The 21,855-nt window shown below is 37.4% G+C and overlaps 1 protein-coding gene across 4 annotated transcripts in view; it reads left to right on the top strand.

The window, feature by feature from the left end:
• The window catches only part of GBE1 (1,4-alpha-glucan branching enzyme 1), a 282,806-nt gene that overhangs the window by 216,711 nt on the left and 44,240 nt on the right, over window positions 1–21,855 (top strand). For 3 of the 4 annotated variants that reach the window (XR_010118596.1, XR_010118594.1, XR_010118595.1), the window contains exons 13-14: window positions 17,915–18,099; window positions 19,678–21,392. Coding sequence is in view for 1 of the 4 variants with exons in the window: in XM_055260356.2 (XP_055116331.2) it covers window positions 17,915–18,099; window positions 19,678–19,808 (316 nt within the window). In the remaining 3 variants the exon portion in view is untranslated. The remainder of the gene's footprint in view (window positions 1–17,914; window positions 18,100–19,677; window positions 21,393–21,855) is intronic. The other variant, XM_055260356.2, reaches the window with a different exon arrangement.

A 21,855-nucleotide genomic window follows, 5' to 3' on the forward strand; every position in this document is an offset into this window, starting at 1 on the left:
AGAGAACTCTTAAGGGTTATAGTGGGATGAAGATCCATCTTCTGTAACTTCTTCAGGCTGAATAAGGGCAATGATATTCCTGCCTGTTAGGTCTCTTGCATTCAGGGTAGAGAGGAGCTCAGTCAGAAAGCATTGGTATGGTGATAGCCATTCATAACTCTTGAGTGCTGAAAAAAAGGTGATATCTGGAAGATTAGTAAGTGTCCAGTTTAAGAGAACATTGAGTAAGCTTATCCTACATTCCTACAAATGGAGTAAACCAGCAATGTATTCCACAAGAGTAAAGTAAAATAAGTAAAATTACCCCAAGTAAACTGAATTAGAGGCTTTCCATGAACTGGGCAATTATTGGAACCAAGCCGTTATGGGGTTGCTAGCCAGTTCCAGTGTGCCCAGAATTAGAATATTGACTCCAGATTTTTATATTACTCATCCTTTTCATTTCTTTTGAGCAGCATCCAGAGATCACTTGTTGGTTTACAGGAGTAAGCAGGGTCAGCCTAAATTGCAGGAAAAAACTCAAAAACAACCGATAAGACTAGAATCTATTAATAATAACAAGTGAACTATAGTTCTTGAAACTTAATTTCTCTCTCCACTTTCCCATTTTTACTAGAGACAAATTGTGGTAGGACTGATTTGCTTTATTATGCTTGGCCTGTTTATTTGTATAAAGTACAGCAAGAATAATTATTTTTGATATAGACTTTTTGGTTGGCTTTGATGGAATTCTGTTGCATAAGGAATCTCAGATAAGACTTATTTTTTTTTTTTGAGACGGAGTCTCGCTCTGTCACCCAGGCTGGAGTGCAGTGGTGCAATCTCGGCTCACTGCAAGCTCCGCCTCCTGGGTTCACGCCATTCTCCTGCCTCAGCCTCTCGGAGTAGCTGGGACTACAGGTGCCCGCCACCACGCCCGGCTAATTTTTTTGTATTTCTAGTTTTAGTAGAGACAGGGTTTCACCGTGGTCTCGATCTCCTGACCTCATGATCCGCCCGCCTCAGCCTCCCAAAGTGCTAGGATTACAAGCGTGAGCCACCGCGCCCAGCCGATAAGACTTATTTTTTAAGTTGAGCCCAGCCATGAGTTTGTAACCTCAAACATCTATGAGTTGTATAAATTCCTCTATTCTTGAAGTTACAAGATGGCTTGGGGCTCCTCGGCTTATCAGAAAGTGACATTCTTTGCTTATCACTGGTCAAGAACCCTGTGTAGATAAGGTGTGTGGCCAGCTTTCCCGAGAGGCTTTTATTGGCTTTAAAGTCAAGTTCAATTCCTTAAAGGAAAGCACACCATTCCAGTCAATGCCTTGGTAAAATAACCAGTTTCGCCAATTGTGTCCTGTTACAAAAGAAAACAGGTTCTTATTGCACTTATGCAAATAACTGTATTGTCATAAATTAAGAATACCCAGCCGGGGGTGGTGGCTCACTTCTGTAATCTCCGCACTTTGGGAGGCTGAGGAGGGTGAATCACAAGGTCAGGAGTTCGAGACCAGCCTGTCCAAGATGGTGAAACCCCATCTCTACTAAAAATACAACAACTAGCTCGGCGTGGTGGTGGGTATCTGTAATCCCAGCTACTCAGGAGGCTGAGGTAGGAGAATCGCTTGAACCAGGGAGGCGGAGGTTGCAGAGAGTGAGATCACACCACTGCCCTGCAGCCTAGGTGACAGAGCAAGACTCCATCTCAAAAAAAAAAAAAAAAAAAAGAATACTCACAAATAGTTTCCAAATTCTGGAGAAATTAGGTAGACAGAAACAAATACGCTTCAAATTTTGTTCACAGGAGTATACTTTACTTGTTAAAAGCTGCAAGTAGGTTAAAAGAAGTTACCTTGACTCTGAAAAACAAAGCAAAGGATCAGCAATTTTTTAAGCAAAATGTCTAAAAAGTTTCTTTAATCTTACATTAGTTTAGTCCATGCAGTTAACTCCTATTCTGCTTGATAGTCATAAACATTTCAGCTCTCCATGAGAGTCCTTAATGTTTTTCCTCTATTCCAAAGTTATTCAAGTAATCAGAAACCTGCATTTAAGAGCAACTATCAAAGTCCTGTCACTGATTATGAAACCATCTTTTGAAGAGGATCAAAACAACACAACAATTTTCTGTGAATGACAAAATGTTATAGGGCAGCCACAGTTAAAAACACGATTGACAAATTTGGTTACCTTTCTGGCATATGATTTTATGTAACAATTATAATAACATACACTAAGTCCTATTAGAATTAGAGGAGTTTTACATAATTTTGGAACACATACCAACAACATATTTATACAAATATAGCCCAAAGAAAGCCAAACACTATTTCACATTTGACAGTGCTTCCTGTATGATTTTTGTACCAAATAAGCCAAATTTCACCTTTACATTAGTGTACTATTAATGTTAAAACCAATTCTTAATAAAATTCATTGACATATCTACCCAATTTTAATGTTTGACCATAAGGTAAGATACTCATAAACCTTTTTTAACCCTTACAATTTTATAACCTTTACAATTTTTTGTTAAAGGGTCAATTAGTGCTCTAAGAAAAACCTGTTTTGAGCCATATTCCGGTTGCAAGGCAGATTACTCCAAAGATGGTTCCTAGAGGGGAAGAGAATTAAAAAATGGCAAATGTCACACTGATATCAAACCAGAAAGGACTCATTTCCTAAGCCAGGAATTGAACCCTGAACCTGGGCAGCCATTGTGATGGCAGAGACCAAGAGATAGTATTGCCATGTGGTTAAAAGGTCAAGCTCTCAAGGATATAGAACAAGAGAAGAGGAGAACTTCATCCAGTTTTGTTTCAGGGACCTGCAGGGAAGTTTGTAACTGACCAGTTTTCTGGGCCATTTTGAACAGCAGGCTTATGGTATCCTAGACCAGCATTCTATCCTAAGATACCCCTCTTTATGACCAAACAAAACAGGCACACAAAGCACACCATATTTGCTACAGCTTAAGATTAGCCTCACGGATCCTTTGTTCCCATTAATCAAACCTTTACAGAGGAGATAAACAGTGATTTTTACCATTCATTCAACCAGTTTGCCGAGAGGGAGAAAGAGAGAGAGAGAGAACGAACGAACGTAGAAGTCTGACTAGTAAGAAATTCTTATCCTTTTGCTGGCATGCCAGGCTTCTGGGTTTCCTTGCCCTGAGTGGCCCCAGTGACCCGGCTGGCTGCACCAAAGCCGTGGCTGCCAAGCTGCAACAAAGAGGAAAATTATCAAACTTCCCCTTTGAGGGAGGAAAAAGCTCCCCGTTTCCCACGGTTCTTTACTTGTGTAATTCTGCCACCTGCAACTGTCAGCAAAGACTGCAAGGCAGATTACTCCAAAGAACATAGCAGTTAACATCCCATAGTGCTGAACCCGTTCTTATCCGAGGACTTTACTAAGAGGGTCCACTAACCCCCTAAATCTTATAAAGGACTCTAACCTTCCTAAGTTGGGCCTCGAACCCAAGTTCAGTCAAGCGTCCTTGCCTTTTATTTGAGAGGAGCCTTTCAATCTGTCTTAGGAGAGACTCTGACTCCCTTAAATTGGAGCTCTAATCCAATCCTACTCTTCACTGGGGTATATGCACCCCACGTACCCAAAGTTGGCCAATTGGTACATGCAGGTGATTTTCCTTTGGGTTGGGCGTCTCTTTAGTTGCATTTCTTCCATGGTCTGCCACAAAGATGTTACTGGACCCCACCACTTACCCAAAGTTAGTCTTTGGGTCAGGAGTTTCCTTAGTATTGCTCCTTCCATGGTGGCCAGAAAGATGTTACCGGAAAGGGGTCCTGATCCAGACCCTAAGAGAGGGTTTTTGGATCTCAGGCAAGAAAGAATTCAGGGACAGTCCATAGAGTAAAGTGAAAGCAAGTTTATTAAGAAAGTGGAGGAATGAACAAATGGCTACTCCATAGGCAGAGCAGCCCCGAGGGCTGCTGGTTGTTCATTTTTATGGTTATTTTCTTGATTATATGCTAAACAAGGGGTGGATTATTCATGCCTCCCGCTTTTAGACCATAGAGGGTAACTTCCTGACGTTGCCATGGCATTTGTAAACTGTTGTGGCACTGCTGGGAGTGTAGCAGTGAGAAGGACCGGAGGTCACTCTTGTTACCATGTTGGTTTTGGTGGGTTTTAGCTGGCTTCTTTACTGCAATCTGTTTTGTCAGCAGGGTCTTTATGGCCTGTGTCTTGTGCCAACCTCCTATTTCATTCTGTGACTTAGAATGCCTAACCGTCTGGGAGCGCAGCCCAGTAGGTCTCATCGTTATTTTACCCAGCCCCTCTTCAAGATGGAGTTGCTGTGGTTCAGACACCCCTGACAAACCTGGTACAGTTATGAGGAATGGGAGTTAGCTGTTTGTTCTTTGTTTTTAATATTCTCATCAGGACTGTTGCCTATGAGTGTGTACAGGTGTGTGTATTTAAAGTGAGAGTGTATGTTTGCATGTGTGTGTGTGTGTGAGTTTGTGTGTGTGTGAGTTTGTGTGTGTGTGTGAGTTTGTGTGTGTGGGTGTGTGTGAGTGTGTGTGTGTGAGTTTGTGTGTGTGTGTGAGAGTTTGTGTGTGTGTGTGTGTGTTTGTGTGTGTGTGTATGAGTTTGTGTGTGTGTGTGTGTATGTGCATGTACAGTGGTTTCTTCTTTTCCACTGGGGTATGTTCTTCAGTGGATGCCTGAAGCTTTGTGTTGTACTGAACCCTGTATACACTGTTTTTTTTCCTTTACATGTATAACTATAATAAAGTTTAATTTATAAATTATGCAGAGAAAGAGATTAACAACAATAATAAAGAATAACATAGAACTATTATAACAGTATGCCAGTATCACTACTTGTGCTTTGGGGCCATTCAAAATAACGTAAAGTTAACTGGAACACAAGCACAGCAATACCATGGCAGTCTGATAACTGAGATGGCCATTCAGTGACTAATGAGCAGGTAGTGGATAGTGCAGAGATGCTGGGCAAAGTGATGATTCACATCTGGAGTGGGATGCAGGAGGACAACACAAGATTTCATCATGCTACACTGAAGCGCATGCATTAAAACTTATGAATTATATCTGGAATTTTCCATTTAATATTTTCAGGCCACAGGTGACCATGGGTAACTGAAACCATGGAAAGTGAAACTATGGAAAAGAGTGGACTGGTGGAGTACAACTGGCACACACACACACACACACACATATGCTTGATATCAGCAAGGAGTTACATACCATTCACAGTCTGGAGGCAAGAGGGAGGCTGGGATAGACTGTAATGATAAATCCTGTTCTCTTGAGCACTGAGTTCTGTTTTGTTGGCCTCATCTAGCATGTCATCCTTTCTCTCATCTTCTGGATCTGATCACTATATTTTGCTTCTGTGCCTCCAGAGAAATTATGTCGGACATTTAATAATTATAGAAGAAAACATCAAATCTTAACAAATATTTAAGGAGACTCTGTTGCAGGTACAGTGCACTGGAGCTTGCTGTGGCGAATGAAAGAGAAACATTAGATGTGGCTGGCCCCTTCCCATAACCATACTGATTAGTATCAAAGGGAGCAGGGGCGGTGATTGCAAGTTTATTTTTTTTTTAAGGAAAAATCACAGGCCCTGGTTTAAAAAATTGCTTTGTGCTGTGCCTCACACTTTGGTGAGTTAAGTACTCACTGCAATACCAGAGAAATGCCAAAGAATTTCATTTATTTCATTTTAATATAGATATTTTCTTTTAAAAGTAAGTTAGTCTTTAGTACAGTAAAGAGGAGTAGGAGCTAATGTTTTTATATTCTCATTAGGACTATACATTATTTTTATGTACATGTAAAGTGGGGAACAATAACAAATTATGTAACATCCACAGCATGGAGGCTTTGATATACTTTAATTAATTCCTAGGTAAAATTAGTATGCATTACAGTTTACAGAAACAAAACACACAAACCTGCTAATCAAAATTTTCAGCCAACAGAGCTGGGGCTTTTTCATTAGTTATATTGCCTTGAATTTCATCACTGTACCAGCTGGCTTCTTGTCAATTTATAGTTTGGACCTTTACATCAAACAGCAAAAAAATTAATTACAGAAGGAGGAGTCCCAGTCGGAATTTTGCGCTTAGAGGTTTCTTCACAATTAACCAGACATGAATGGGGGCTGTGTAAGGAGGAAATGGAACTAGAGAGAAGGAACTTGGTAGAATTTTAGAATCATTAACTATAGCAATGTTAGTCACCTACTTCCCTCATTTTGTTTTAAGGTTTAGCCAAAGTTTTCAGATTTCTCATTTCTAGAAGCACCCAGTTCTGTTACTATATTGAATGCAATGAATCATGTCATGAATTATGAATTCTCTTAGAAAGGGTCCCAAGTGATGGCTCAAAAAATGATTATCCTCTCTTCATTTTGAATCGAGGAACATTCTATGTATTACACTACTGATCATAATCATAATTTAATGAGCAGAACGATCATGCTTTGATGGTTAGTGCCAGATTACTTGTAATATGTATTTTGGACTCAGAACTATTGTTCTTAACTGTCACAGTTATTGCCTCTGTGCGCCACAGTTAGTTTAAATGTGACTTTTCTAAGGCTCTTATCTGTTGAATAAACCAGCCAAAGGTTTTAAAAATGCTTCCTTTAACTTAGCTCTCTACTTTTCTTTTTTATTTTGCTTAAAAGCCCTTGTGACCCATTCTTCTAGTTGCTGACATTCTAATATAGTGAATGGTTCTTTCACAAATACATTTAATCTTTGGATGCCTGGAGAATCCGAAGAACACATTTCTGTCCTCTGAAAAATGCATGTGAACATACATACAACATTTTGCATGAAATATTAGAAAATCATTAGAAATGCATGAACCCCAAGTTGTGAACACCTGTTGCATTCATTGAGGAACATATAAATGTATTATGTACATATGTATGTATACCTATATATTCATATGTAATTTAGGAATATACATATTGCTTAAATTCAAATGCTGATTCAGATCATATTGTGTGCATTCTGTCAAGTCATCTATACTAAAATAAATCAATTATATTCTTTGCCATCGCCTGAATAAATTTAGATTTCTGATCCATTTTTATACACAGCAGCCCTTACTTATAGGCTCATTTGGGTCACCGTATTTCACTACTGTCTCAATCACTGCCATATATCCTAAGTAATTTGTAGACCATAGCTGAGAAGGACATTCTTAACTCGTTTTAATGATAGTATTTTTCTTCATTAGGTTTGGGAGCTGTGAGCTAGTGCAGGATACTAACAGGCATTTTCCAGTTTTCTCTCTCCAGCCTTAAGAATGGTTCACTATTATCCCAAGGTCACTTTGAAAGTCTTTCTGTGATTTGCTTCCATTTATTTTATGCTTGTGTTTATGGTTTTGAACCAAATATGAAATTTAATGTTGTGTTTGTCTACATTAAACTTAATTTGCCCCTTGTCAGCTCTTTTACAACAGAGAAAACATTCAGAGCCACCCTATAGAATGTTTTGTCTACAATCACTGATGCAATTTTTCTGTCTCTCTTTGTTATATGCAACTTTCTATATTTTTCAGTCTAAAAAGAGGCCTCTGAAGGAACATTTTCAGAAAATCTAAATGTCTACTAGAGATTAATAAATGATTTTCTAATAAAATAGAATCATTACCCTATTTTGAATTTTTTAAAGTTCTATTTTCTAACTTAGAAATTTAATTTCATATTACATATTATATGAATATGCTTCTTGAGATGCTCTTTGAAGTAGTGAATTTATACTTGAAAAAGACAAATGAAGTAAAAGTTAAAATATAAACAAAATCTTAAATTGAGTTACATTAACAAATATTACCAAATATTTTGTGTGCTTTTTTCTTTTTCTCAGATTTTTCTAAGTACTTAAATTAACCTCATGTAATTACATTTCTCCATTTAACAATTAGTTACTTTTTAAAAATAATTTCAACTTTTATTTTAGATGCAACTTTTATTTTACATGTGCAGGTTTGTTATATATGTGGTTTGTTATATATATGTGGATATATTGCATGACTCTGAGGTTTGGGGTATGAATGTCCGTCACCCAGGTAGTGAACGTAGTACCCAACAAGTAGTTTTTCAGCCCTCCCTGCTTTCTCTCTCCTGCCTCTAGTAGTCCCCAGATGAATTTTTTCTTAATGCTTACTAGTTTTTCAATACCATTATGTGGTATTGAAATGATAGATGAGTATTTTAAATTGATATATCTTAGAGGGCACTAAAATGAAACATTCAATATAAATGATGAAAAATACTTTTAAAGTAGAATCCTAAACATATACATTAAGGAATATAATTTGTGTTGAAAATTGTTTTCGAGAGAATCTACTAACTTGTGCCTGTATCTTCGAATCATGAACAGTGTTCAAAACTTGGGAAATGTTTGATCCTAGAATATCTGCTATTTACCTTTGAGCAGATATTATATTTATTCAGTTTATGTTAGGGAAATATCAGACAGGTGTACAAAGATACATTTAAAAGACTGGTGATTTTTTTTTCTTTTTTTTATTATTATTATACTTTAGGTTTTAGGGTACATATGCACAATGTGCAGGTTTGTTACATATGTATCCATGTGCCGTGTTGGTTTGCTGCACCCATTAACTCGTCATTTAGCATTAGGTATATCTCCTAATGCTGTCCCTCCCCCCTCCCCCCAACCCACAACAGTCCCCGGAGTGTGATGTTCCCCTTCCCGTGTCCATGAGTTCTCATTGTTCAATTCCCACCTATGAGTGAGAATATGCGGTGTTTGGTTTTTTGTCTTTGCGATAGTTTACTGAGAATGATGTTTTCCAGTTTCATCTATGTCCCTACAAAGGACATGAACTCATCATTTTTTATGGCTGCATAGTATTCCATGGTGTATATGTGCCACATTTTCTTAATCCAGTCTATCGTTGTTGGACATTTGGGTTTGTTCCAAGTCTTTGCTATTGTGAATAGTGCCGCAATAAACATACGTGTGCATGTGTCTTTATAGCAGCATGATTTATAATCCTTTGGGTATATACCCAGTAATGGGTGGCTGGGTCAAATGATATTTCTAGTTCTAGATCCCTGAGGAATTGCCACATTGACTTCCACAATGGTTGAACTAGTTTACAGTCCCACCAACAGTGTAAAAGTGTTCATATTTCTCCACATCCTCTCCAGCACCTGTTGTTTCCTGACATTTTTAATGATCGCCATTCTAACTGGTGTGAGATGGTATCTCATTGTGGTTTTGATTTGCATTTCTCTGATGGCCAGTGATGATGAGCATTTTTTCATGTGTTTTTTGGCTGTATAAATGTCTTCTTTTGAGAAGTGTCTGTTCATATCCTTCACCCACTTTTTAATGGGGTTGTTTGATTTTTTCTTGTAAATTTGTTTGAGTTCATTGTAGATTCTGGATATTAGCCCTTTGTCAGATGAGTAGGTTGCAAAAATTTTCTCCCATTCTGTAGGTTGCCTGTTCACTCTGATGGTAGTTTCTTTTGCTGTGCAGAAGCTCTTTAGTTTAATTAGATCCCATTTGTCAATTTTGGCTTTTGTTGCCATTGCTTTTGGTGTTTTAGACATGAAATCCTTGCCCACGCCTATGTCCTGAATGGTATTGCCTAGGCTTTCTTCTAGGGTTTTTATGGTTTTAGGTCTAACATGTAAGTCTTTAATCCATCTTGAATTAATTTTTGTATAAGGAGTAAGGAAGGGATCCAGTTTCAGCTTTCTACATATGGCTAGCCAGTTTTCCCAGCACCATTTATTAAATAGGGAATCCTTTCCCCATTACTTGTTTTTGTCAGGTTTGTCAAAGATCAGATAGTTGTAGATATGCGACATTATTTCTGAGGGCTCTGTTCTGTTCCATTGATCTATGTCTCTGTTGTGGTACCAGTACCATGCTATTTTGGTTACTGTAGCCTTGTAGTATAGTTTGAAGTCAGGTAGTGTGATGCTTCCAGCTTTGTTCTTTTGGCTTAGGATTGACTTGGCGATGCGGGCTCTTTTTTGGTTCCATATGAACTTAAAGTAGTTTTTTCCAATTCTGTGAAGAAAGTCATTGGTAGCTTGATGGGGATGGCATTGAATCTGTAAATTACCTTGGGCAGTACGGCCATTTTCACGATATTGATTCTTCCAACCCATGAGCATGGAATGTTCTTCCATTTGTTTGTATCCTCTTTTATTTCATTGAGCAGTGGTTTGTAGTTCTCCTTGAAGAGATCCTTCACATGCCTTGTAAGTTGGATTCATAGGTATTTTATTCTCTTCCAAGCAATTATTAATGGGAGTTCACTCATGATTTGGCTCTCTGTTTGTCTGTGATTGGTGTACAAGAATGCTTGTGATTTTTGTACATTGATTTTGTATTCTGAGACTTTGCTGAAGTTGCCAATCAGCTTAAGGAGATTTTGGGCTGAGACCATGGGGTTTTCTAGATATACAATCATGTCATCTGCAAACAGGGACAATTTGACTTCCTCTTTTCCTAATTGAATACCCTTTATTTCCTTCTCCTGCCTGATTGCCCTGGCCAGAACTTCCAGCACTATGTTGAATAGGAGTGGTGAGAGAGGGCATCCCTGTCTTGTGCCAGTTTTCCAAGGGAATGGTTCCAGCTTTTGCCCATTCAGTATGATATTGGCTGTGGGTTTGTCATAGATAGCTCTTATTATCTCAAGATACGTCCCATCAATACCTAATTTATTGAGAGTTTTTAGCATGAATCATTGTTGAATTTTGTCAAAGGCCTTTTCTGCATCTATTGAGATAATCATGTGGTTTTTGTCTTTCGTTCTGTTTATATGCTGGATTACATTTATTGATTTGCATATGTTGAACCAGCCTTGCATCCCAGGGATGAAGCCCACTTGATCATGGTGGATAAGCTTTTTGATGTGCTGCTGCATTCAGTTTGCCAGTATTTTATTGAGGATTTTTGCATCAATGTTCATCAAGGATATTGGTCTGAAATTCTCTTTTTTGGTTATGTCTCTGCGAGGCTTTGGTATCAGGATGATGCTGGCCTCATAAAATGTGTTAGGGAGGATTCCCTCTTTTTCTGTCGATTGGAATAGTTTCAGAAGGAATGGTACCAGTTCCTCCTTGTACCTCTGGTAGAATTCGGCTGTGAATCCATCAGGTCCTGGACTCTTTTTGGTTGGTAAGCTATTGATTATTGCCACAATTTCAGAGCCTGTTATTGGTCTATTCAGAGATTCAACTTCTTCCTGGTTTAGTCTTGGGAGGATGTATTTGTTGAGGAATTTATCCATTTCTTCTAGATTTTCTAGTTTATTTGCATAGCAGTGTTTGTAGTATTCTCTGATGGTAGATAGTATTTCTGTGGGATCGGTGGTGATAACCCCTTTTTCATTTTTTATTGCATCTATTTGATTCTTCTCTCTTTTCTTCTTTATTAGTCTTGCTAGTGGTCTATCAATTTTGTTGATCTTTTCAAAAAACCAGCTCCTGGATTCATTAATTTTTGAAGGGTTTTTTGTGTCTCTGTTTCCTTCAGTTCTGCTCTGATTTTAGTTATTTCTAGCCTTCTGCTAGCTTTTGAATGTGTTTGCTCTTGCTTTTCTAGTTCTTTTAATTGTGATGTTAGGGTGTCAATTTTGGATCTTTCCTGCTTTTTCTTGTGGGCATTTAGTGCTATAAATTTCCCTCTACACACTGCTTTGAATGTGTCCCAGAGATTCTGGTATGTTGTGTCTTTGTTCTCGTTGGTTTCAAAGAACATCTTTATTTCTGCCTTCATTTCATTATGTACCCAATAGTCATTCAGGAGCAGGTTGTTCAGTTTCCATGTAGTTGAGCGGTTTTGAGTGAGTTTCTTAATCTTGAGTTCTAGTTTGATTGCACTGTGGTCTGAGAGACAGTTTGTTATAATTTCTGTTCTTTTACATTTGCTGAGGAGAGCTTTACTTCCAACTATGTGGTCAGTTTTGGAATAGGTGTGGTGTGGTGCTGAAAAAAATGTATATTCTGTTGATTTGGGGTGGAGAGTTCTGTAGATGTCTATTAGGTCCACTTGGTGCAGAGCTGAGTTCAATTCCTGGATATCCTTGTTAACGTTCTGTCTCGTTGATCTGTCTAATGTTGACAGTGGGGTGTTAAAATCTCCCATGATTATTGTGTGGGAGTTTAAGTCCCTTTGTAGGTCACTCAGGACTTGCTTTATGACTCTGAGTGCTCCTGTGTTGGGTGCATATATATTTAGGATAGTTAGCTCTTCTTGTTGAATTGATCCCTTTACCATTATGTAATGGCCTTCTTTGTCTCTTTTGATCTTTGTTGGTTTAAAGTCTATTTTATCAGAGACTAGGATTGCAAGCCCTGCCTTTTTTTGTTTTCCATTTGCTTGCTAGATCTTCCTCCATCCCTTTATTTTTGAGTCTATGTGTGTCTCTGCACGTGAGATGGGTTTCCTGAATACAGCACACTGATGGGTCTTGACTCCTTATCCAGTTTGCCAGTCTGTGTCTTTTAATTGGAGCATTTAGCCCATTTACATTTAAAGTTAATATTGTTATGTGTGAATCTGATCCTGTCATTATGATGTTAGTTGGTTATTTTGCTCGTTAGTTGATGCAGTTTCTTCCTAGCCTCGATGGTCTTTACAATTTGGCATGTTTTTGCAGTGGCTGGTACCGGTTGTTCCTTTCCATGTTTGGTGCTTCCTTCAGGAGCTCTTTTAGGGCAGGCCTGATTTTTTATAACACAGAAATATTACAAAAAGTCAAAATTACTAACTTAAGGTGATTGGTTAAATAAAATTTCATTACATGGTCCACAATGGAATACCATCATGGAGATGCATACTTATTGATATGCAAAATGCCCATTTTAAATTTCAAAATAATATGTAATACGAGTCTATCTTTGTTCAAAAACAAGTTGTAGGTAGTTGGTAGATAGGTATGAATGTATGTATAGGTATCAATATAGATATAGATATAAATATACGGATGTGGATCAGACAAAAATAAATACAATGTTTATCAAAAGAAAAACAGATTATTTTGTAATATCTGTGTGTGTGTAATTGTGATTTTTAAAAATATTTCTATGAGTGGATTACTTAATAAATTAATAAATAAAAGAAAAATAAAACATTGTAATAGAAGTCAATATTTATTGAGCACATACTATGTATCGTATATGCTTCTGAATAATTTACATGCCTAACCTATTTAATTGTCATTATGCTACTCTTCAGTCCTTATTATCTTAGCCTGTTTGTCCTGCTATAACAAACCACCATAGACTGGGTGGCTTACACAACAAAAACTATTTCTCATAGTCTGGATGCTGGGAAGTCCTAGATAGAGGCACTGGCAGATTTGATACCTGGTGATGCCCTATTTCCTGGTTCACAGATGACTGCCTTCTCACTGTATCCTCCATAGCAGAAGAAACAAGGGAGCTCTCTGGGGCCTCTTTTATAACAACATTAATCCTGTTCATGAGGGCTCAATCCTTCTGACCTAATCACCTCCCAAAGCCCCATCACCTAAATGCCATCACATTAAGAGTTAATATTTCAACATATGAATTTGGGCGAGGTGGGGGGGCAACTTGCAGCCCATCACCATTATTTATGCTGTAGATTATAAGCATGTGAATTTTTCACACTGGCATTTTAGAAATAAATGATAATAATGTAATTTCACATTTTTATGGAGTCCATGAACCCTCTGAGGCTGGATCATGGGGTGTGTGTGTATGTGTGCGTGTTTTCCTGGGGAGCGGTTACTTAGCTTTTAATCAGATTGTGCGATGAGTTAATACCATCCTCTGATAGTTTTAGTCAAACTCACCATTCATTTCTGTACTATTGAAAACTCCACTACCAAAGCAAGATACGAAGAGCAAGTAAAACTATAAAGTGAAAATGAATTTGTTGTTTTCACCTCATTAATCTACCCAAGGCAGTTGGTAAAGATAGCAAGCAGCAACAGCGTGACCTCAGGTCACATTTTCAAGCAGGCTTGGAAGAAATGGGAGTTGGGGAGGTCATCAGGTGCCAGGAGTGTTCTAGCCAGAGCAGAACTCTACTTTTAGATAGTGCCTAAAATGTTAATTTTAAGTGGTATATAATCAACTGCCAGTTAAGCTACAAATAACCTTTGAGAGCTTGTTCAGAGGCTTTGCAAGGTGAACATGTAGAATAGTGAGGCTTCCATGAGGGTGGATATAGGATTCCTAACATAGTAATCTGATTTACCCTATCAGTCTGGGTGTCTTATAACAACGTAATTTTCATTTTCAATTCTGTCTTTTAAGATCTAAAACAGTAGATGATTCAAAGCACATTAATACTTGGCTTTGGGATATATGTTTGTATTATTAAAATATGAATAAATGCATCTGTGCAGAACTTCAACACTTTAAGAAAGGAATAAGGCCATTCCATGAAACCTATATGAAGAAGAGCCAAATAGCTAGCAACCCTTTGGATTCATCCTTGTTACCTGTATGGGCAGCTGGTTCTCTCCTCAGAATGATGATTTTACAGATGAGGAAACCGAGCACTAGAAAGATTAAATTGCCTATATTCACATCACTCATAAGTGACATAGCTGTGATTTAAACCCAAGTCTTGCTAACTTGGAAATCTGCATCTATGGGCATCATGCTGTATAACTGACTACTTTCAAAATATTACGGAGAGGTTGATAAACTGTAGATTCCAGCCTAGTAATCACTCCAGAAGTAATGTATCCATATCATTGGGGGTACGGGGTGAACATTTTTAACAGCCTTCCTTGGTGATTCTGGAATGTAATATAGATTGAGAAGCATAGCTTTACACCATTCGTATTTCTGCATCAGAGGGGAGATCATGTAGCAAGTTCTTATTTCTGATTTTATTTTTGGGGAGCATTTAATGCTACTGACCACCATCCTTGGGACTCTTCTTAGCCTTCTGTGTTTTCTTCTGATGTCCCCTTTACCCTGCTAACCATTGCTCTCAGTCTTCCCTCACATGGCTTCCTTCTGCCTTCAGTTCCTTGGTATGCTGGCCATGGCGTTTTCTCTCTGGTGGCTCTCATTATCTTTGCTTATTGAGGCTTTATAAATTACTCTTTCTCCCCACCTACAATTCTCTCTTGAGTTTCAGTACCTTATTTTTATCATTCTTCTAAATCTACAGATGCTGATGTATCCTTCGTGTCTTAAATTTAGCAGGCCTAAAATTGAACTCATTATCTTCTTACCCCAAACTTTCTGTCACCGTTTTCCTCTAGTGTAGTTAACGCTGTCACTACTCAGCCTCCTGAACTCAAACTTCAAAATTGCATTCCGACTTTCCTTTTCCTCACTGTCTCCATTCAGTCAGCCAGCCATCAAATCTTGTTATTTCCATCTCAGAAATGCCATTTGAATCGATCATTCTTTTCTCTGTTTCCACAGAATCTCATCATCTGTTATACATTGGATTCCATACCAGTTTTCCTACCATTCAACTTTCCCTGATATCCAGTCTTTTTTCCACATGGTACCAGAGATATTTTAATAATAAACACATTTGGAGTTCTCATTTCCCTACTTTAAAATAGCCTTTGATTCCCTAATGCCTGCAATATAAGGTACAAAATGCATACGGTTCAGCCTAATGATCCTGCTTTATCTCCTTACCACAAGTCTTATTTTGTGGCTAAACTGAACTTTTTACTACATCTCACTTGCTCACTCTGATATATTTGTGCATCTGATACATACCTGGAATCTCTGTCCAGGTATGAGAAGTTGGTCATTCTTAGCCCTGTATTTCCATAGTATTTACTTGTGCACAACATGCTATAGTAGCAATTAAGAGTCAGGGGGCTGAAACCAGACTATCTGGGTTCACAGGCCCAACTCCTTAATTACTGTGTAACATCTTTGTGCCTCAGTTTCCTTATCTGTAAAATTGAAATAATAATGTTACCTACCTTAGACAATTGTTGAAGATAGGGGTAATTCATGTGCAATGCTTACAATTGTGCCTGGCACATAATAAACAGAAATTAAGCATGTGCTGCTTCTACTGTCATCATGATGACAATGATGTGACAGTCTCCATGGAAGAGGGCTGTTAATACTGGGATCAACCCAGAGATCCATGGCTGTCCCAAAAGAAAAGTATTTTGCCTATAGGAAGCCTGGATCCAGTTTGTAGGCTAATATACTATCGCTACCTCATGGCATTTCTGGTCTCTCGTAAATCATCCACTAGTTAAAATCCCACTAGTCCTTGGATTGGTATGTGGACATATAGTTGTTCCCAGACTAGAAGTCCCTTCATTATCAGTAAAGATTGCTCCAATTGCAATTCTGGAGGTACATTATTTTGCTAGTTTCATGGTTGAAGGAGTAAGCTGTGCCATGGGTATACCTTGGGCTGATGTGAATCAGATTTTAGACCTAGACAGGACCTTTAAATATAGCAGAGGGACATTCCTTGTGTCAATTTAAAGCATCCTAATATTGCCTCATAAAGTCGGCTCTCCGCTATGACACACTGGGGACAACATCATAAGAAATATTGTCATTTAGACTGAAATTTGAATTGAGCAAAATGTTTGTAGACACTTTAATTTTTAAGAAACTGCTATACACCTGTTTATTTGGATGATATTTTTATTTGGATGAATGTGGTCCTGAAAAGTTAAATGTAAGTTGCAGAATTTCTTAGCGTAAAGTTCACTATTTAAAGCACCTCTGCAGTAAATTATTTTGAATTACATCCTAGCTTATTAGTTTTTATTTATTATAATATTAATATGCAGGTTATTTGAAGTAGGACACATTTGTATTGGCTATGATACTTTCTAACTCATTGGAGAAATTTATAGCATTAATTAGAAATTTGCAGCATTAATTAGAAGTTTGTAGCACTAATTAGAAAATCACAGCAATAATTAATTGTAGCACATGAAAGAAAATTTTGGAAAGTAGCATTTAATTTTTAGGAAAAGAAAAGAAGGCTTAAAGTAGAAATTGAACTTAAGGGTAACAATAAGAACCAATCGGTTAGATGACTAATATCTAAAATTGATTCTCAAAATGGAAACCATATATTTGTTACTGTTTTATTTTATTTTTTACGTTTATTGGGTTTCTGGTTCTGATCATTATAGTGAGAGATAATATTATACAGATCCCTAGCCAGGGGTCTCAGCTGTACACACAGAAGAATAAGCATAAGCATGCAGGCACACTTGAAATGAAAGGTACACATCTAGTAGTAAGAAATAGATCTGAAAAAGAAATACGGAAAATTCATAATAAAAGTAATGACCTGAGTTTCCTTAGCACCTGAAGTTTACAAGATATTTGCCTAATGTGATGTGGTAGGAAAAACTGGATTTTAATGAGAGGAACTCAATTTTAATGGTTGCTTTCCCACTATGTGAAGTTGGGCAAGTCTCTTAACTGGCCAGAGCTTTGGATTTCTTATCTGTGAAGTGAATATAATAGAGAGTTCCTCTGAGGATCAAAAAATAACCTACATACAAAGCCTTTGGAAATTGTCAAGCATTGTACAGATTTCAGAGATTATAGAAATAGAGATTTCAGAAATTACTCTGAGATCACAGAGATTATTTCAGAAATAAAGTAAGTATGACATCAATAATTGTCTTCAGTTTGTGCTTGAGGAAACCAAGATGTGCAACAAGTAATGAGCAGCCAAACTGAAGCTGGACCCTGGGCTTCTGAGTCCAAATGTGGTACTTCCTGTGCTAGACCATGCTATTTTTGAGCTACACCTCTATATCATTCACAGGACACAGGTCTAGTAAATGATAGCCTAAACTGAATTTAAAAACCATTAAAAACGTATAATTATTGATTTATTATTAGTAAGAAATTCTAATATTACAAGGTGATACTTACATTTGTTTTTCAATGCAGGTAATGAATTTGGGCATCCTGAATGGTTAGACTTCCCAAGAAAAGGAAATAATGAGAGTTACCATTATGCCAGACGGCAGTTTCATTTAACTGGCGATGACCTTCTTCGCTACAAGTTCCTAAATAATTTTGACAGGGATATGAATAGATTGGAAGAAAGATGTGGTTGGCTTTCAGCTCCACAGGTAAGCTCTTCACTCTGAATGCTATGTTTTAGGCAACAGTGAGGTACATGCTTAGAATAGCAACCAATTTAAATCTATATGCAGATCTTTTAAACAGCACTTTATTATTCAGTGTGTAGTGTCCTGTACCATACTTCAGGTTGTCACAACATGTCACTGAAGTCTCTCCAATTGATAATGAAAATCTTAAACATAATGCCCTGCTTAGTTTCTGGTTTGTTTGTTGTTATTGTTTAAATTTAGTAATTTGTATTTTTATTGGTTAAAATAAACAATAAAAGCTCTGCAGGGAACCCATTTTGGAAACTGCTGTGGAAACATCTTAATTGTTTTGAACACTTTTTTATGTAAATAATTATGCTGTCATAAAGAAACTACTTTGACAACATGTAAATTTCTTTATTCATTTTTTTTTCTTCTTTAGTGGTCTCTAACTTGTCATTTCAATAGATGCCATTATACCTGCATGCTGTTTTGTATTTTTCATGAGCCTGTCTGTCCTCTGGAATTAATGTCTCAGTTTTCAACAAATTTTAGAAAATGTAATTAACAAGTGAAAATTTTACACAGGCTTCTTTTTTCCTGGCAAATATTAACATATAATAAGTCTTTTTATAATCCATTTACTTTATACTGGGGCTGTTTGAAATTACTGTCGTTGTGTTTTTACTTTGGTGTCTATGAGTCTTTTTTTTAATGGCTGAACAAAGGTATTTATATATTCAGTAAGATTTGTTCCATGACACGAATGCCCTAATCACGTTTATTAGTAATGCTATTTCCAGAAGAGAGAGCAAAATGATGCTCCTTTTCAATAGGAACAACGCTGAATATCAAAAGGCACCCTGTTCACTCTAGAGCTTTAGTTCACATTTCTAAATTACCAAGAGTGCTGCTGCGGATATGCATGGCAATAAGTCCTTTCAAAGCTGGGGCTGAGTGAGGGTGGTGTTGAAAAAGCAAAGGCTTTTCACAGCCAACTGTAAATACATGATGATGAATAAAAGAAGAGAGTTTACAGATGTAATTTCTTTTCAGACCTTATCTTTTTATTAAGAAAAAAAAGTATTGTAATTGACTTTAGGTTGCCATTGAATCTGACAAAGTTGGGTAAAAATGTAAAATGTTTAAGAGAACTATAATTTCAGAAACTACATTAAAATAACAATGTTACATTAAATTTTGAAAAGTAATTTTATGTACCTAACTGCATTAAGCTGGAGACTAAAAGTCTTACAGAAAATTCACTTATAAGTAGATCTAACCTATACAAACAAACACTTTGTAGTATGTATAGGTACCATGGTTTTACTTAAAACCTGAGCCACAACGCTATTTCTCTATTTGCGCTATGAGGTTGGCAAGTGGCTGGTGAGCTTTGTATACTCCACTAAACAATTTTGGAGACTGTTCTTGGCTCACAGGTACAGCAAAATTGTAACATGTTCCAAAAAATATAGTGTTCTGAAATACTCATTTTTGGTTTGATAACCAGACTATTGAGAAAGACGAAAAATAATGTACTTGTAGCAGCATCTAGGTAATATTTAAATGTAACGTGTGTGTTAATTCTTGCAGGCCTATGTGAGTGAAAAACATGAAGGCAATAAGATCATTGCTTTTGAAAGAGCAGGTCTTCTTTTCATTTTCAACTTCCATCCAAGCAGGAGCTACACTGACTACCGAGTTGGAACAGCATTGCCAGGGAAATATCCTTTTTGTTACCAGTGAATATGACTGTCCACATTCACTTCTTTACTACATTATAGGACAAAAAAAAAAAGACTAAGGTTGATCTTGATGACGGAAACATTCATTTTCCTCATCTGAAAAATGAGGAACTTAAAATAGTTGATGGATACATCTTTGCTCAGCTCAGTTATACTGAATTATTCCTAAGCTTCATTTTGGCTTTAAACAGAGAGGTTAGTGCAGACGTGGTTCACATCAAAGGAAAGAGCTGTGGATCTTGCTGTCCTGAAGGTTTCAATATGGAGCCCTGCTCTCCAGGTCCCCACATCCACCAACACAGAAGACAGTAAATGAAGTCTCCCGAGATAATAGCAGAGGCTCTGGACTTAGGGGACCAGGCCTTAAAAAGTGTAACTGAATATTTCTTAAATAATATTTCTTAAATAATATTTAGATCTAGTAAGCAATATGGGAGACGACTGTAGTTTTACTCTATGAAAATATTTTGTAAGTTACCTCTGAGACTTGTTTCTTTTCCTCCACTCAGTGGGAGAGAGCAAACAGTAGTTGTAATGATAGCGTCCTTCCTTTTTCTGTTTCTTCAAGACACAGCATACCTTTGTAGGCCTGAATTGGTAAGAAGGCAAGGCAGGGGAGGTGTGAACAATAGACATAAGCAGGGAGAATGTTTTTGATGTTCTCTGTGTGTTCATTTACTCCTTCTTTCATGCATTTTACAGATACTTACTGAGTACCTATTTGCTGAACACCTCTGTGACAGCTCTGAGCTGATTACTATAAATATAGGAATTCTCTTAGCAGATACAGTCACTGCCCTCATAGAGCTTTTAAACTAGTAAAGAAGATAAATATTAGTCATTGTAAGTGTGATAATTATTACAAAGGAAATGCACATTATATTTTAAAGACACATTACTAGATCCATGAAAAAAATGACAGATTCAGGACCTAGCAACAAATCAGCACAATTTTTCAAGCAGGCAATAGAAATAATGTGCTTGTCCCCTAAAGCCCTAACAATGATTAGCATCTGCCACCTGAGCAAGGTGCCTGATGCCAACATGAAGTCCTGTGTGTCAGGGTGGTTCCAGCTACAATAAAGGAAACCCTCCCACTCAGCTGGCTCAAATCATAAGGAAAAGGTATTTGTCACATAATAAAAACCCTGAAGTCTAGTTTCCCCAGCACTGTGACAGTATCAAGTTCCCCAGTTCATTCTTTTTGCTTTCAATTCTCAGGGTGCCAGCAATGTCCAAACGGTGGCACCTGTTAATAATCATTAGATAAGAGCCATGACTCCAAGTGTCACCCACCTTCAGATAACAACAAAATGCAAACAGATTTTTTTGTGTCTCTCTTCAAGAATGAAGTCACTTCTTTAGCAAAATTTCTTTCATATTTTATTGACCAGAGTTGGGTCTCACATCTCCCAGAAAAATTTTCTAGGAAGAAGAACGATATCAACATGAGTGACTTAATCAGGAATTACCCCCAAGTCTCAGGAAGACATCCCTTGATGAAGTGGACACCCAGACAGAATTTTAGTCTGACAGTAAGAAGAAAACAGTCAGTACTTTTTAGTAAGTAGCCTGCAGCATCTGTCACCACCCTGTGCTGCTCAGTGTCATTGAGGGCAAAGAGAGATGGTTGCCTACTTTCTTCCCACCCAGCCAATCACTGTTCCACATAACATCAGAGCATCTAGGAGAGGAGGCTGTAGTTGTGACTGATAGCACAAATGTGCCCCAGTTAACCCACAGAATGCGCTGTGTTGTCTGTCTCTTTATGCCTGCAAATAACCCAATGTGATGGGTTATCTGCACTAAAGAAGTACAGTACTATTATGGGAAACAAATGTCCTCTTCATTTCCATGAAAAATTTCCAAACAAATACTGGACATGTAGCAATTTGTACGTGATCCTTCTCACCTCCAGAGTGCTAAAGTAATGCTCCTAGACTAAACCCGTCTATACTTGGTAATGTAATATAATCAAACCAAAATATATTTACAGAATACCTGGTATCTACTGCAATCTTTGTTA

This window comes from Symphalangus syndactylus, chromosome 21, assembly GCF_028878055.3.
Source record: "Symphalangus syndactylus isolate Jambi chromosome 21, NHGRI_mSymSyn1-v2.1_pri, whole genome shotgun sequence".
Taxonomy (NCBI): Eukaryota; Metazoa; Chordata; class Mammalia; order Primates; family Hylobatidae; genus Symphalangus; species Symphalangus syndactylus.